Source organism: Alligator mississippiensis, chromosome 11 (genome assembly GCF_030867095.1).
Source record: "Alligator mississippiensis isolate rAllMis1 chromosome 11, rAllMis1, whole genome shotgun sequence".
NCBI lineage: Eukaryota > Metazoa > Chordata > Crocodylia > Alligatoridae > Alligator > Alligator mississippiensis.
In genome coordinates this window covers 6,363,064-6,380,133 of record NC_081834.1, presented here as the reverse complement: position 1 = coordinate 6,380,133, position 17,070 = coordinate 6,363,064, and the positions used below count along the sequence as shown (strand labels likewise).

Below are 17,070 nucleotides of genomic sequence, written 5' to 3'. Positions count from 1 at the left end.
CAGCGTTTCCCTTTAGCAAGGCGATCTTTGCTGCAACTTTCTCCAAGTCGTATGCAGTGATTCATTCAGCTCCTTGCAATAAACCAACAGGTACGTCTTTGTCCAAGTTCTGTAAAATCACACCCACATTTAGGAGGGCCACTTGCAACACAGGGTGAATGAACTTTTCCCTATGATGAAGCGTAAGAACTATTAGTTTCTTTATTTAACCTGTTGAAATAATCCATGTCAAAAGGCAAATACGAATAGAAGTCCATTCTGAAACAGTGCTCTGTGGTTAAAAAGATATATCTGTCATAAATATATACACACACATACTATATATTATTTTCTTGGTTTGGACTTTGTAACATGAAGCTATTATTATCATTATCATTATCATCCTTGTTATTATAGTCCATATAATTGTTATACTTATTATTACAATGATCTCTACAACAATAATAATTACTGTGATAATCATTACTATATTGCTCCTTGCAGCTGAGGATCTCAAAGCGTTTTGCGAATGTGAATAATCTCAGGAATTAAGCCCAAAGCACCGATGAGAAGAAATGCAATATTATCATCTCCATGTGTAAGTAAGGTGGATAATTAATACTAAAATATTAATAGACACATTATTAAGAAACCTTGTTTTGAGAGGGGTTAGGGAGCCTACAACTCCCAAGCAAAATGTGGTCCTTTCTGATCCGCTTTTTCTAAACATCAAGTTTGATTATGCCAAGTTATGTTCACATAGTGTGGGTTACGCAAATAAAGAATGGCAACACTTATTCATAAAAGGATAATATGGTATGTCACAAGAACTGTTTGCTCTACATAACATATTGAAGTCCATCCAGCAATGTATTACAAAAGGAGGGCTAAAGGCAGTATAAACATGGCAATTATGTAGAGCAGGACCCTTGCAGTAACACTTTCAGCAGTAAAAGCCTGCAATGGCATAGTGTCTGAGCAAGGAGTATTTTTGACAACTAGATTTGAGAAAAAGGGATGAATGCTCCAGAAGCCTATTAGCCTTGTTTCTGCTCGTCTCACCTAGGTATCTTAGCCCAAAATTGAACAATGTGCCAAAAGAAAAATATATTCCAAAGCAGCTGTCAGTCTCTTAGCAGCCAAGGTCTCACTTAATAGCATATGATCTGGGGATGCTGGTTGCAGTCTCCACACATTCCCGTTGTCCTCAGCATTTCCCAGTTTGAATTAAAGCCTCTTACATTAACGCTCTGCTCTAGAGCAATTAATCTGCTGAGCCCCCCTCTGCAATTCAGAACGATCCCTGCCTGCCCCAATAAAATCTTATCCAACAGACGCTTGGCCTCCCCAAACAGATATGATTTACTATTAAGCTTCAGGCTGGCAGGCAACAGGATTATAGTTTTTCATTCTGAAATGCATTCCTTGCGGGTATGGAGGGCTCTTCTCTTTGTCCGAGGAGACAGACCCAGGGCCAGAAGCTAGGGGATTTGCTGCAATTTATGTATTCTCTCTCCTACGCTTCCTGTAGTATTTTTCCGTCTTTCAAATCGGATGATTTAATAAGTCCCTGCCATACCAGCCACGGCTTTAACCCCATTCTTGCGGCCGCTGTACAGCGTTGCTCTTCCTTGTCACTGTTCATCCAAAATGATGTGTCTATTGGTATATTAGAATTTCAACAAGCCGTTTCACCAGTTGGAGGACCCAGTCCTGTTGTGCACCCCTTATTTACTCAATTCAACACTGGTGTGAGGAAGTGAGGGGAAATCTTGGCCCAAACACAGTCCAGTCTCCAAGAGAAAGCAGCATGCAGCTAATACCAAGATCTTTCCTTTATGAAGCTGATCATCAGCGATGTTTTAATACTACTATACTCCTCAGTGGGTGCCTCAAAGCCAAGGCAGGGTGGGCTTGGATCTATTTGCCTACATTGCTAAACCAGAGCTCCTAAAATGAGGCATCTTATTTAGGTATCTAAATAGGAGGCTTGATTATTAGAGGCCCTAACCTCCCGCAGATCCCAAGGAGCCTGGAGCCAGAACAATTCCTCCATAATGAAGGTTTGGATAGTGTCTTGCATCAGGGGGGCTTGCAAAAAAAAGGGTGGAAACTCACCTGCGTGGCACTCAGAAGATTCCTCCTGCGTTTTCAACAACTCGGCATAACCGCTCCAGTGCCAGCTCGATGCTAGAAAAGGGGCTAAGGTCTGCTGTTTGAAGGAAGAGTGCCTGGCTGAGGGTTTGTTAGGGCTTGGTCCAATGTCTGTAAACGTTAAACCAAAGGTTCCCACTAAATATCTGGAGCCCTTATGCCTTGGTAATGCTGTCAGCCCACAGCTTTCCTTGCTCAAGCCAGACTGAATGCTCTCCAGGGTAAAAAGTATGTACACTGCCTTTTTTAGCAACTACCATAGGTGTTCTGCTTGATGTACCCGCTGATGGCACATGCACTGTTCAGCTGAAAATACCTTTTTATGTCTTGGAAATGTTTTTCAATGTCTTTGGTTTGGAAGCAGGGGGACAGCTGGGGCATTGATTGTGTGGTCTCTCTCCTCCCCAAATTTGTCTTCAGCATTTCTAGGAAGAAACTAGACTCTGTCCTTGGCATTTTAGCCTTGCTTATCAGTTCATGTAGCCCTTTTCTAATTCCTTCTGTGTCTTTGACCCCAAGCGCCTAGTTACAGAATAACTAAACATATTTTTGCCATGCACCAAAGCAGAGTTCAAATCCAGTAGAAAAGCAAAGTCTGTGAGCTTTACATTTAAATAGCAATAAAACCATTGCTTTAGCTCTGCAGTAAAGTTTATATCCAGGTAGGCTTTTAGTTACAATAGATACAGAATATGAACAGTAAGTTGTAATAAAAGATCTATGTGACATGTCACATTATCTATGTGACACACTCACATTACAGTGGTCAGGATATTATTTGGGAGTAAATTTAGTGTTACTGAAGTTCAAACCATGAAATCACAGCAAATGAAACACCTGTTATTTTATGAATGAGCCTGGCAAGAATTCAGCCTGCAGTTTCACTATTTCCAGCCTCCTTAAGAATAATTTCGGACAGGACGAAAGGAGTAGAACTGATACAGCTCTGAGGCTTCAATTTGCTATTTTATTATATTTTTTTCTTATACTTTTTTCTTATACTACCCTGGCTTCACACTGGCCCCAAGGCAGCCACTGAAAAGTATGGTCTGCCCACCCACTCCCAGTCTTCAGGCTCCAAACCCAGAAATACAGAGAGGAAGACTGTCATGGGGCGATTCCCCTTCCTACTCTTTGAAGATTTATCAATTTTTATTCGTTTCTAGAATTTATGGAGTAGGAGCAGAAAGGGGGCGAGGGGGCTTCATTTTCAATACACTGCATATATCAGTAGGAAATGCAGCCACGTGGTACTTACTAGCTGACATATTGAGCAGTGAGTGTTAGAAATTATACTGAGTAACATGAGAAAGCTGTAGGGTTGTAATTCTCAACTCTTCAGTGGCATCCATATCAAATCTAGACCATCCAGGCTCCTTTTCCTGTTGACTTTCCTGGTCTTCACCCAGCCTCTCAGATGAATGGCATTTATTAATCTGGTCTAGTGGTGCCCAACCTTTTCACCCCATGGGCCGGATGGGTAGTACCTAGTCTGTCTTTGGGTTAGATCCAGTGCCGTACCTAGACTCCTGGTGGCCCTAGGCAAACTTTTAGCATTCACCAGAGATAATGATAATAATAATCAGACAACAGAAAAAAAAATTACCATTTTCGAGCCCCCTTTCTGTCCAGGCAGCTGCCCAGTTTGCCAATGCCTATACCCAGCCCTGGTTAGATCAGGCCCATGGACTCAATCCAGTACACAGGGCCAGTGTGGTAGGGACCCAGTCTGGCATGTGGGGCCCAGCCCTGATCTGGCTACTGGTGGGGGGCACCCCAGGCCCAATCTTATTATGGGGGGGAGGGGTCCTGTCCTGGGCCCGATCCAGCTATGTGGGGCTTGGTAATTTGGCAGTGGGAGAGGGATGGCAGTATTAATTGCCACTACTTTCTCACGGCCAAATTTTCCAACCCATGGGGACCCTTGCAGGCTGGGGGTTGAGCACTCTTGATCTGGTCAATTATGCGAGACATTACGCAGCCTCATTCATTTCAGTATAGTAGATGTGGAGACTATGATGGCTAGATTTTATGGGCTCAGTACAGTAATTGAAGACTGATGCTTTTAGGAGCAATAGTTTTTCTAAGTGCAAGTGCTGAAGAGGGGAACAAAAGCAACGTCTTTTTGCCCCATTAATAGATTTTTCCTGTCTGAGGGTATGGGGCATAAATGCCATTTTTCGCATGGCGTATGTGCCATTTTTCGCATGGCCTAAGTGTTTTTTCCAACATAGGAGATAAGATGTCTGTTGTGGCATTCTTTTTATACCAATGAAAGGACAACATGACAAACAGTTTCCCACTCTGCTCTCCCTGAAAAGGGTGGAGGCAATGATAAAGCGTTTATCCTATACCAAGTTAGGAGTGACCTATCAAGAAAACTAATCTGGGGCAAAACGGGAGTGGAAGGGGGAGTGAACCTATATGACTCAGTTTAAAATGAAACTAGTAAATTAAATGTTCTGTGACCCCTGCATTGGGCAATGCCATCTATGGATACTTTGCCCCAAGTGTACGTATAAAGATTATGTAGTCTACCTTCCAGCTAACTTACATATCTCCACTGGAATATCTCCAGTATTTCCAAATTCTTAGATACTGTGTGGAACAAATCTTTAGTGTCAAAGATACCAGGACACATTAGAGAATTTGCATGCATAGTTTAAAGTGAGCCTAATGGGAGTTACATATATAAACTATCTTTCTCATGGAGAGAAGAATGTTCTTAGTAGAGAGGATAAGATATGTTCATTCTTATGGGAGAAGGCAGCTCATGATGCACTGATCCTGACCTTCTGGTTTTCGGTACAGAAGATTCTTTATGTTATGATCGCCATTAAGGCAAAGAATGTCACAGTCACAAACACACCCAGAGAAATTCACTTTTCAAACCCAGCAGCTACTCCCTCTCTAATCTCTTTTGCTCAGAGCCAGCAGGAAGTCAGTGACTGCAGTGTCATCACCCTCTTTGACTGATTTTTTTTCCCCTTACTCTGCACATTGCACTATGTTTGAAGGCAGCCACTTTAAATCATGCAGTCAAAGGTTACAGAATCGTGTTCAAGAGAGATGGTTTGTTTTTTTTGGTATTGACTCTGAAGACCTAGATAGCGAGCACATACAGATTTGAGCTAAGTTGACCAAGTTGTATGCTAGCTGCAGATTTCCATGAGGATTCATTTTGCTAAGGCCTAGATTAGAATGTGACATTTTGCTATTTTACCAGAGCAGAAACAAGCTAGTAGCACGTCTACAACATGGCATAAAGCATATATGTAAAAGGTGACGGTCATACATTTGGAAAGGTAGAACACTGCGATTAAGATACAGGCAGTCCTCAACTTACAACCCTTCGAGTTGCAACGTTTCGCACACACAATGTTTATGAACTGACACCCTGTTTCAACTTTCTGACATCAGTTTCGACTTTACAACACTTGATCCGATGCCATGCCATGCCAGTGAACACGTTCACTGCATCGCCCATCTCCCTGGAGAACATCTGTCCAGGCTTCCTTGGACACTTTCTTTAAGAAAGCAGACGAGACTCCAGAAAAACCTGCAGCCAAGACTCCTGAGAAGACTCCAGCCAAGACCCTTCAAAAAGTCCAACCAAGAGCCCTTCAAAAACTCCAGCAAAGTCACCTCAAAGAAGTCCTTCCAAATCAATATGATTTGCTTATTACAATATAAATACAATAATGTATTGTATTTATATAATATACCTACAATGTAACTATATTACTCATCTATAATTGATTGAGTACAAAATTCTGGGGTATTTTTGGTGAAAATACAGTATTGGGCCTTGGTTCAGGAACCAATCCCCCATTTATAACATGGTTTCCGATGGGAAAATCAGTTCCGAGTTACAACATTTTGACTTAAGACGTGGTTTTCAGGAACCAATTGTGGTGTAAGTCCAAAGACTGCCCGTATAACAACTCAGAGAAGCATCTATAAGATTCATATGATGTAAAATATTAGGTCTCCTCGCATTATTTCAGTATCCAGAGAGTGGAAATAAGAGTACGTCTAGCTATAGGACTTCAACAAACTCTTGTCTTTTGACAGTGGTAGCTCTGGTAGTGTCTGTGATGTAATCTTTTTATGTAATCTTTTTTATGGTATATCTAGCTTTTGCAAACTATATCTAACTGAATACTTAAGGCAACTTCCTGGTGCTGGGAGGGGTGTGGTATGTGTGTGTTAAGAGATGCTTGCAGAGCACAGCGTGTGGGATGCGGAGGATAACTGGAATGCCTCCCTAACACCAGCAGGATAATGTCTCCCTGACACCTGTAAGATAGCAAGAAGTTCAGAAAAAGGTCTCATTATAATGCTAAAAATCACACCCCTGGGCAGAGCAAAAGTATGTTAATGAAACATATATGTATGTAAATGAAATACATGGCTCAAACATAGGTATAGAAACATGCTCAGTAGCGAACGTCTTATGTCAGTGGCTTGTAACCAATCACTGAGCGATACACTTGAAAACGTACATATAAAAGGTACCCAAAGGTAGAAACCGGGGTGCTTGTTTTGCGAACAATCGCCAAGCACCCCTCTCTGCGCAGACTTGAAACAACAAAGATTAAGTTGGATCCTCCACCCCTGTGTGTTTATTGGCAAAAGCGCACCCGGCACGAACTCACACTGTCCTTTGGAGACAACATCTGTGCCAGCTTCCTACGGACTAGAGAACTTTTATTTCCCAATTTCGTCCCTAAACACATGCTAGTAGGACATAACAACATGTACAGGTATCATTCATAGATTGTGAGGGGCTGGAAGGGACCCTGTACATCACCGGGCGGCACCCTATATGTTTGCACGTGCGTGCATGCACGCACACATTTTGCTGCTCCGCCCCGAGCACACGGGCAAGCAGTCCCGTAGGCGAGCGGGTTTGTTCATCTGTGACGTAAAGGCCACGCCGTAGCGACCCAAGCTCTTCCAGACACGGGGCTACATTGGCTGAGGCTGAGCAGGGGAGGAACAGAGCTGGGGGGTCAGACCCTTCTGACCCTAATATCTATGAATCTATTAATATCTATTCATCTATGAATATCCATGAATGTATGAATATCTATGCATCTAACTGAACTGCACAGAGCAGGGGATAAAGCTGCTCGCCCTGCAGAGTCAGCACAGCTATCAACCCCTGCCGACGCTCCCTCCTCCACGTGGCGCGTTCCCCTCCATCACACTGCGCATGCGTCAGAGGCAGCCCCGCCCGCCTCGGCAGAGGGGGGGGGAGCGGCGGCGACACGCCATCACTCTGCGTCGCGCGCGCGACCCGCCGTCGCTGCGTGCTACGTCACGCTGTGCGACGCCGGAAGCGGCATGAGGCAGTGGGTGCTGAGGGCCTGGCGGGGCCTGTGCGGGGCCGAGCCCGAGCCCGGGCCCCGCTGGCGGGTGCTCTTCTTCGGCACCGACGACTTCGCCGCTGAGTCGCTCAGGGCGCTGGACGCCGCCAGGTGCGGGGGTAAGAGGGTGCCACGGGGGAGGCAGCGGGCTCGTGTCCTCCGCGCTCACCGCTGTCCCCTGCCCGGCCCAGGGAGCCCCGCCAGGACGCGCTGGTGGGCAGGCTCGAGGTCGTGACCCTGCCGTCGTCCTCCGCGAGGAGCCTTCCCGTGGAAACCTGCGCCGCGCAGCGCGGGCTGCCGCTCCACCGCTGGCCGCTCGCGGGCCCCCGCGGCTGCTTCGACGTCGGGGTGGTGGCGTCGTTCGGGCGCCTCCTCAGCGAGGACCTCATCCGGCAGTTCCCGTAGTAAGTCGGAGCATCCTGCGAAGGCCGGCGAAGGCTTCCCAACAACCCCCCCCCCCCCCCCCCCCCCCGGCGCTCAGGTTCCCGGGGGTTGTATCTTGACAGTAGGTTGGAAGAAGGGCTGCCCATGTATCTACAATAGAAATACAGTAATGTAGCTATGCTATTAATTAACTAACGTAGCTGACCCCTGCACCGATCTTCTTGAAACTTGGCAGGATTTGTGGCCTCAACGAGAGCTACCAGCCCTGCAGTTTCGACCCCCCTGTGTTGTGACACATGGACGTGACGGGAGTCTTGCTTTCAAGAATTTGGGATGCAGTTCCCCCCAAACCCCTGCACCGATCTTCTTGAAACTTGGCAGGTTTCATGCTCTCAGCAGAGGCCACCATCCCTGCAAGCTTCATCCAAATCGGACAAAAAACAAAGTTATAGGTATTTCATTGATTCCCCCACGATACCCTACGGCCGGATCTCCGAGGCAGCTTAGGAGCCACTTCAGCCGGATCGAGGAGGAAACCCGGTCTGGAGATCCGGATCAGATAGCTGCCATCCGAAGCGGCCGGATCCGAAGCCGGATCAGATCGCTGCCGACTCGCACAGGTCTACTGGCGAGTCCCCGGCAAGTCTTTCGGCTTTCAAGGAACATTTACTGGTTCTGCCGGGAGGTGCCTGCCCGAGAGGGTGATTATGTTGCGTGCGGTCGGCAGCAAATGTTTTGAAACAGAGTGTTTGCAAAAGCTTTCAAATGCATACAGTAACTATAGGGAGGACAGTATAGGCAGTCCTTGGACTTACGACACAGTTGATTCCTGACAACTGCGGCTTAAGTCGAAATGTTGTAACTTGGAACCGATTTCCTCATAGGAACAATGTTATAAATGGGGGGTTGGTTCCTGAACCAAAGCCCAATACCCTATTTTCGACAAAAATACCCCAGAATTTTGTATTCAATCAATTATAGATAAGTAATATAGCTACACTAATGTATTTATATTGTAAATAGCAATCATATTGATTTGGAAAGACTTCTTTGAGGTGACTTTGCTGGACGTTTTGAAGGGCTCTTGGCTGGAGTCTTCTCAGACGTCCTGGCTGCAGGTTTTTCTGGAGTCTCGTCTGCTTTCTTAAAGAAAGCGTCCCAGGAAGTTTGGACAGATGTTCTCCAGGGAGATGGGCGACGCAGCGAACTTGTTCGCTGGCGTGGCGTGGCATGGCATTGAAACTGATGTCAAAGTTGAAACAGGGTGTCAATTTATAAATGTTGCAAGTGCGAAACGTTGTAACTTGAAACACTGTAAGTCGAGGACTGCCTGTAGTGTATTTTTTCTTTATTGGGGTTAGCATTTTAAATACGACATTGTAAAGAACGAGCTCTTCAGAAGCACTAAAATCCTGAAACATGCCCTCTTTTTTTTCTTTAGGAAAAAAAAAAAAAAAGCTGTTATCATAAATACATATTCAAGCATATTAAAGAATTACTGGTTCTGTTCTAATTACAAATATTCTGATTCAGTGGCGTGTTGAATGTGCATCCCAGCTGTCTCCCACGGTGGCGTGGCCCTGCTCCAGTTATCCACACAGTGCTTCATGGTGATACAGTAACTGGAGTGACAATTATGCAGATTAGACCCAAAAGGTACACTAAATATTGGGGGGGGGGGGGGGGGGGGTTTGTTGTTTTTTTAAATCAGTCCATTCTCATGCTGTTGCATCTCAGAAATCTTAGATTTCATAGATTTTTAGGGTTGGAAGAGACTGCAGCAGATCGAGTCCAACTCCCTGCCCCAGGCAGGAAAGGGGCTAGCTTCTTGTCTTAAAGACCTCCAAAGTAAGGGAGAGCACTGCCTCCCCTGGAAGCCTATTCCAGATTCTGGTAACCCTTACCATAAAGAAGCTCTTTCTGATGTCCAACCTAAATCTGCTCTCTGTCAGTTTGTGGTCATTGTTTCTAGTTACCCCAAGGGGCTTCCTGGTGAACAGAGCATCTCCTATTCCTTGTTGCTCCCCCACCCCAATGAATTTATAGATGGCTACAAGATCACCTCTCAGCCTTCTCTTGCAGAGGCTGGAGAGATCCAGGTCCTTCAATCTCTCCTCGTAGAGGCTTACCTGCAGACCCCTGACCATACGAGTAGCCCTCCTCTGGACCCTGTCAAGGTTATCCACATCCTTACTGAAGTGCAGCACCCAAAACCGGATGCAATATTCCAGCTGCGGCCTCACCAATGTTAAGTTAACTTATGAATATTCACTGCGCTATGTTAACTTTATTTAATTGAAATGGATGCGTGCACATATCCATATCCTTAATATTTAAAATACTTGAAAGTAGTTCAGCAATTTGATCTGACCTGCGACTCGTTATATATCTTGTATTTGAGTGAACACACAAATTACATTGAACCACCATTTCAAAGTCATATGCTGGTGATTTGTTGTACAAGCCAAAGCTAGTCTTGGAATCTGCAGGACTACTGATCTAGGCAGCTGTTTGATGAAACTGATAATTTGCTTCTCTAGGTAAACGGTTGATGCACAAGTTATTGGTGGTTTGCCTGAGTCTAGTGTGGTTAAGGCACACTAGTTCTTATAGCTAGTTGCTGTACAAGGAAGTGACATAGATCACTTTTTGGCCACCTTTGATTCCTCAGCCTGAACCATGAGGTATCTGCTTATGCTTGGATCAGCTGGGGGTAGTCTTCAGCATAGGTCTGAAGGAGTTTGCACTTACATTTCTGAGCCCTAGCAAGCATCTTGGGTGCACTACTTAACCAGTCTGTGCAGAGTGTACTTCTGAAAATGAACACATGTGAAGTGCCATCCTATAGTGTGTATTTTTTTTAAAGTATATGCTCTCCCCTTTTAGTGTCAGGTTTCAAAGTACTGTCTACTCTTCCTGCTGGCTTCTGTCCAATAATAGACCTCAGCAAGGTGTGAAAGGCCTGAATGTTGCAGTCCATCTTTCTTTTGAAATATTGCCTTTTGATTTGGAAATCCTGTATTTGGTTAGTTTTTTGTTCAGCTGTGTCATACTATTCTCTGTTTTTTACCTGTTGTCTTGTGAAGCCAATTTTAACATAGTAGTTATTACTCAAATAGAAAGGGAGAGTGATTATTTGAGTTAATACAGAAGCCTTGTGCAAAACCGCATGCTTGTTCGCATATGAGTGAAGTGATAATTTATTAAAGGATGAAACTAATATAAATGTATTTGTTTTTAGGTTTGATGTTGGTCCAATTATTAAGCAAGAAAAGCTTGCTGTTCCTCCCCACTGCACAGCAATGGAGCTAGAAGCAATATTATCAAAACTGGGTGCTAACTTGGTACATTTATACAACTCATTATCCATATATATTTTTTCTAAGCAATTATTGTTTTGAATTGTCAAAAGAAACTCCTTGAGGAGGAAAAAGTAGGTTCCCAGTACATAAACAGAACTGTTGTTGATACTAGTCTAAGTTGACTGCAAGCTTTGACTACAAGCTTGGGTGGTCTGAGATTTGCCAGTTCTGAACATCCTGTCTTGCTGAAAAGAGACGTTGGCAGTACTGGTAGAACGGTGTAAAAGAGAGATCTAGTTTCAGTCTGCCTGTGTTCTAGCTTAAACAGCCATGCAAGAAATTTTGAATACTATGTAAACACCGGATCTGACACTACCTCCACTAAAGTCAGTAGCAATTTTTTCCTTTGACTATAAACAAGTTTTCTTCTTGTTCCAGTACTGATTCAGTGCTGCTAGGCCATGTACCAGCAGAAAGTTGAGGAATATTCACTTTTTAATTGGAGGTTGGGTGGTGTGGGGATGGGATAGTATAGGCAGGTGTATTCTAGGTACAATTAAGTGAGATTCTTGTGAGCTTTATAGAAAATTGCATGGATCAAAATATATGCTGCGTTCTTGTTTTGGAAGGATGTTTCTGGCAGTATACTTAATGTAGTTCTAATATGCCGTTTACATTTGATCGTGTCCTTTACAAAATCTCATTTTGCAGCTTCTTTCCGTTTTGAAAAACTTGCCTGAAAGTTTAGAAAATAAAAGGGAGCAACCGCAGGAGGGAGTCACGTTTGGTAGGTATAGAGTATTAATGAAATCTGTCTTTGTTTTCTATTACCGGGGGAGGTTGAATTTGGGTTCCCTGATTCCATATCATGTGTTCTTGGTGGATGTGGTGTATGTTGGCTTTCATGCGGGGCTGGCTCTGACTTTCATAGCCAAAGGCAAAGCTCCTAGTGATTTCTGTGGCACAGCCATATTGGAGCAAGGGGAAGAGTGCTGCAGGATCTTCCCTCAGATTGAAGCCATATTTGCCTTCCCAACACCCACTGGAAAAGAAAATCTTGGGTACACTGCTTGTGATTAAACCTATCAGCAACATTAGGAAATGTGCTACTGGGCTTGCACAAAAGTGTCATCAACTTGCAAGGACCTCTGGTTCTTCCCTTGCTTGAGATGAGTTATGCACTTGTCTTCACCTCATTGTTCAGCTGTGAATGAACACAGAACAAGAAATAATGGCTCTCGCTCTGCTTTGATCCTAGCTCCTAAGATCACTGCTGCCGTGAGTTGTATAAAATGGGAAGAACAAACTCCTGAGCAGATACTGCGACTACACCGTGCCATAGGAACTAAAGTAAGAGCAAATAGGACTTCTGAGAAACCTTCCTTTTAAAGTGTTTCTACCCCCTATTGTGTTTAGACTTGCTAGCCTTTCAAATGATGGTTTGATTCTTTTGAGAGGTGCAGCAGGCTAGTAGGGTGAGAATAGGGGGCATAACTTGGGAGAATTTCTAGCTCGGATGACAGTTCTCTATTACTTTATTTATAAATTGATTAAATCCACTTCACTTTCTTCATCTGTAAAACAGGAATGATGTAAGTAGAACTTCAGAGGTGTTGGGAGGAGGGACGCTGTATTTATAAAGTGCTGAGTAATATAATATAAGTTAAATTCTTCCAGTATTCACTGTAATTATATGAGGCTTGTACCTGCACATTTTTCTTGTATTAAGTGAAAATTAACAGCATGCAGATAAGTTGTCAAGTTATTAATACAAACCCATTTTGGTGGCTGGCAAAAATTATTCAAAATTAGTCTTATAATTTAATATAGCTCATAAAGGAGGAAAGCACAAAGAAACAATTAAGCACTGTGTACGTTACGATGTATAAACTCCTACGTGGAACAGTCCCTAAATCTCTGCCCTAATGCTATTTACTGCAGGTAACTTTCATATGATGATAAATATTGATTAACTGAGACTCTTGTGAAAGTGCTGTGTGTGATCTTGTTTCCAGTTCCCGTTGCAGACGCTCTGGGAGGGTAGTCCTGTTAGACTTCTGGATTTTGTGGAGGTGCATAACAACCCTGACTTTGCTGGTATTTACTTTAATCTGTTAATAGCCTTTGCTATAAAATTTACACAGGCGCAGTGAATTAATTTAAATGCAAGTGAATGTGTAGTTGCACAAGGCGACATTTAAATGAAGCAGATTTCAAAATTGGATGTCGAATGGAATTTAAGGAAGGCTTGCCTCTAAATGAGACATTTTCTTGTCTCTGTGTAGGGGGATTTATAAATTTTTACTCCCTGTGCATTGAGGTGAACATCTACATTTGTGCCTGATTAAAAATATATTTAATGATTTCATTGTGGGAGCAGGAGGCATAGCCCTGGAACCTTGTTAAACCTGAGGATAATTGAGGGAAATCCTGCTTTAATGACATGGGTCCCAAGTTGGTTTGTGTCTTTCAAGGAAGACTAGCCCCTCTGTGGTCTTGCCCTGACTCTCCCTCTTTGCAAGTCCCTTGAGGGGATGAATAGTGTCTGTTAGGAGAGTTGATATTTCTGCCTTTTCTTGGAAATATGAGACACTGCAGAGTGTGGCTTCTTACTGTTCAATCTCCTACAGGCCAGGTATGTTTTTATTAATATGAAGGAGCTTTGCCCTGTATAAGATGAGACACTACAGAGCCATTGCCACTCATGGGTCACTTGCACACCTGTTGTGACTTGCTGTTCTTTGCTGTACGCCATGAAGGAATGGATAAAGCACAGCAAAGTGTTTTTGAGCAATTACTAGTTCTTAGATAATTGTTGTGCTTCAAAGACAGGCGCAAATATAAGCTTAATATTTTCACTTTTATTCAGTAACATGAAAATGCAAGGTGGTCCATTTGTTTGCAGATCATTTATTAAATGAAGACGGAACAGTTCCAGGCTTTGTGTTATACCACAAACCTTCCCAGACACTGGTGGTTCGTTGCAAGGTAATTGTTCTTTGTTTTCCATTTGCTTTTCTGAATGTTAATGTTTAGTCTTGCTTCTGCTATTTTTAGTAATTGGTGTATTAACTTTTTATGCATCTGTTTTGTTGGCTTAGGCCAATGTCACAGGGCACTAAGGTGCCTGCTCCTTTAAGGGCAGAAACTGCCTAGAGAGAGGGCCCTAGGAGCCCACAGGTGCAGGTTACTGTGGCAGCAGGCTAAGGAGGGAATTAGCCTGCAGCTGTACCCGGTCAGCTGACTGAGAGATGGCAGGGCCTGGGCCCATATAAGCCCCAGGGCTGGGACTGAAGGCAGTTAGGGCCCTGGCAGCTGCTGGGTGCCTGTGCTGCTGTTGGTGAGACTAAGATATCCAGGGTTATGGTTGCTGTTATGTTATAGCTCAGGAGCTCATATTTATGTTGCTGCTTTTAATTTGGTGGACTGGGATGAGGCTGTTGGGGAGGAGGAGACCTCATTGGGGCACACTACCGTGCGGAGCCCCAGCACCAGAGAGCCCAGCGACGGGGTGAGGAGACCCCAGCGCCCGAGGGCGCAGTTACTGAGGCTGAACTAAGCTGAGGCCTCATCATGAGACAACATCTGCATACCATCTGCTAGGCATGGGGCATGATAAAGGGGTGGTTTTTGAGCCACGCATGTAGCCCATAAGGCTTGGGGTGTCCCACAAGGCACTTACTTAGAGAGGGACCCAGCAAGGGGTCTAAGAACCCACATGGTTTAGTGGGGTCCACCTGGACTGTAACTGCATAGCACCTTGAGGGCAGCCTCCCTATCTACCATCTATTATCTTACCCATCGAGACGTGGCAGCTGAGAATAGAAGGCACCCATAGGGTGAAGCTGGCATGGTCACAGGGCCCTAGGGGCATCACGGCTGTCCCTAGGGACCTCACCTCGTGACAGCCAAATAAACTTTTTTTACGTTGTAGATTAAAGTACTTTTGCTGTGCCTGGTAACAGGATTTTAATTTACAAGTGAAAGGTTGATCCAGATAATGTACGCTTTTTAAACTGAACAACTTCAGTGTTTTGTAACATTTAAATCAGTGCATTCCTAGATTAGTAAATTTCTAAATATGTTGGCTTTTAGTAGTTTGGAAGAAACAGTGTACATCTTTTATTTCCCTTCATAGGAAGGCTGGGTTGGAGTCAAAACTGTCATAAAGAACAAGAGGCTTACAGCTATTGACTTCTATAATGGATACTTACACCCATGGTTCCATCGGAATTCAAAACAGCTTCTTGAGGATTGCAGATTTCAAACGCTCAAGCTTAACACAACAACGAAAGCTTCAAAAAGAAAGGAAATGGTGGTGAACACTGTAACACACTAACAGCATGAAAACTGTTGAGCAGGGCACCTGTAAATTAATAGAGACATTAAATATTTTATTTCATTATTGTAAGCGAAGCTGAATAGCTGATCTTGGTAGCAGTGAAGATTTCCTCGAAACTGTTTTCCAAAGTACTGCTTCCTTGAGAGAAGAAACGTAAGTCTGTAAATGGTGAAGACTATGAATTGATCTTTTTATTTACTTTCGGACAATAAATTCTTTTTATATATAATTTTTAAAGTTGAAGTTTGGGGTTTTTAGCGTGACTTCAAAGGGTAAATCGGTGTTTGGTTAATTTCACCTTTCTGAGATACTTGGAGCAGATTTTTCCATTAAATCACGCAGGAAACGGTGTTGAACTACTCCTCCAGTTGCAAGATCCTGTTTCTATGTAACAAACCAATTTTCCTAAAATCCCATTAGATTCAGGTATTAATATGTGCAAAGATGCAGGGTAGCCATGTGGTACCAGGCAGAGCTTTGTAATATTTCTTTAGCAGGACATTTGCTAGCAAATTCTGTACATGACCATTCTCTTGAAATTGTTAGTATGATCCTCCATTATCTAAAACTAGCGAATTGTCCGTCAAGAACAACAGATGAATTTCAGTAACAAAAACAAACAGGTTTTACTTTTCATATTTATTAAATACATTAAATATTTATAGATCTTAAACAAAATAGGCTGAACGTTTGAAGATACCAATCCCTTCCTGCACTTGGTCTCGTCCAGCAGGCGCAGCTGCCACCTGTGCACCTCTTTGCTGGGCCAAGAGCAAGGGCAGGCAAGCGCCGCACCTTGCAGCAGCCGCCTATGCCCCACGGCTTCCTCCATGCTGCCCCCAAGCGCCTCCTGCCTTGCTTAGAGCTCGGGATAGGGCAGCCTCTACTCGCCCATTGCCTCACGCCTCTGCCCTCCCCACTGCGCTGAGCTGCCGGTGTCCTCCTGGGAGGAGCTCGGTAGAAACAGCCCTGGCTCCTGACTTTTTTGTCTCAGTTCTGGAAGTTGGGATCATACTGGCATGGTCACTAAACAAATGCTAAAGTTTTGGGTTGGTCTAATAAAAGATATCAAATTCACCCAAGGAACCTTGTCTGCCTATGTCCTTAGACCAACACGGCTACAACCTACACCCCTGCAAAGTTTAGCAAAGACATTTATGTGAAGACACAAATATTCTCTCTCTTACAGTTTTCAAGCCATTCATATTTAAAGAGTGTTACGCACAGACAGACACACAGACAGACGGACTAAGCCCTTTAGATAGATAGATAGATGGATAGATCAGCCTTCAGATATAGCAAAAACTGGATAGTACCTAGAGCAGTGTTTCTCAACCTTTTTAGATTCGAGGCACCCTTTGGAATTTGTCAGCTCTTAGTTTTCACTCTTTTTCAGTAGGCAAAAAAAAATAGAGCAATCTTTCTGTTGCAAAGAACTCAGAAAGGGCACAGCCGTTGATTTATTTTTGAAGTCTCTGAGTTTATCTTGTGAATCATGTTTGTAAACCTAACAGTACTAACCAGTGCTGGGGCACCC

At 43.8% G+C, this 17,070-nt stretch overlaps 1 protein-coding gene and 1 long non-coding RNA gene across 2 annotated transcripts; both read left to right on the top strand.

Annotated features, from left to right (window-relative positions):
- On the top strand, positions 1-6,783 carry LOC109280683 (uncharacterized). Its single transcript, XR_002087087.2, has 3 exons — positions 1-90; positions 484-577; positions 5,554-6,783. It is a non-coding gene; the product is annotated as an uncharacterized LOC109280683 (long non-coding RNA).
- A 679-nt stretch (positions 6,784-7,462) lies between these two features.
- Positions 7,463-16,615, top strand: MTFMT (mitochondrial methionyl-tRNA formyltransferase). Its single transcript, XM_006275664.4, has 9 exons — positions 7,463-7,616; positions 7,697-7,909; positions 9,423-9,545; positions 11,131-11,233; positions 11,903-11,978; positions 12,450-12,541; positions 13,207-13,288; positions 14,097-14,179; positions 15,330-16,615. Exons 1-9 carry the CDS (start codon positions 7,483-7,485, stop codon positions 15,528-15,530), a joined length of 1,107 nt encoding a protein of 368 aa, XP_006275726.1. The 5' UTR covers positions 7,463-7,482; the 3' UTR covers positions 15,531-16,615.
- The last annotated feature ends 455 nt before the right edge of the window (positions 16,616-17,070 follow it).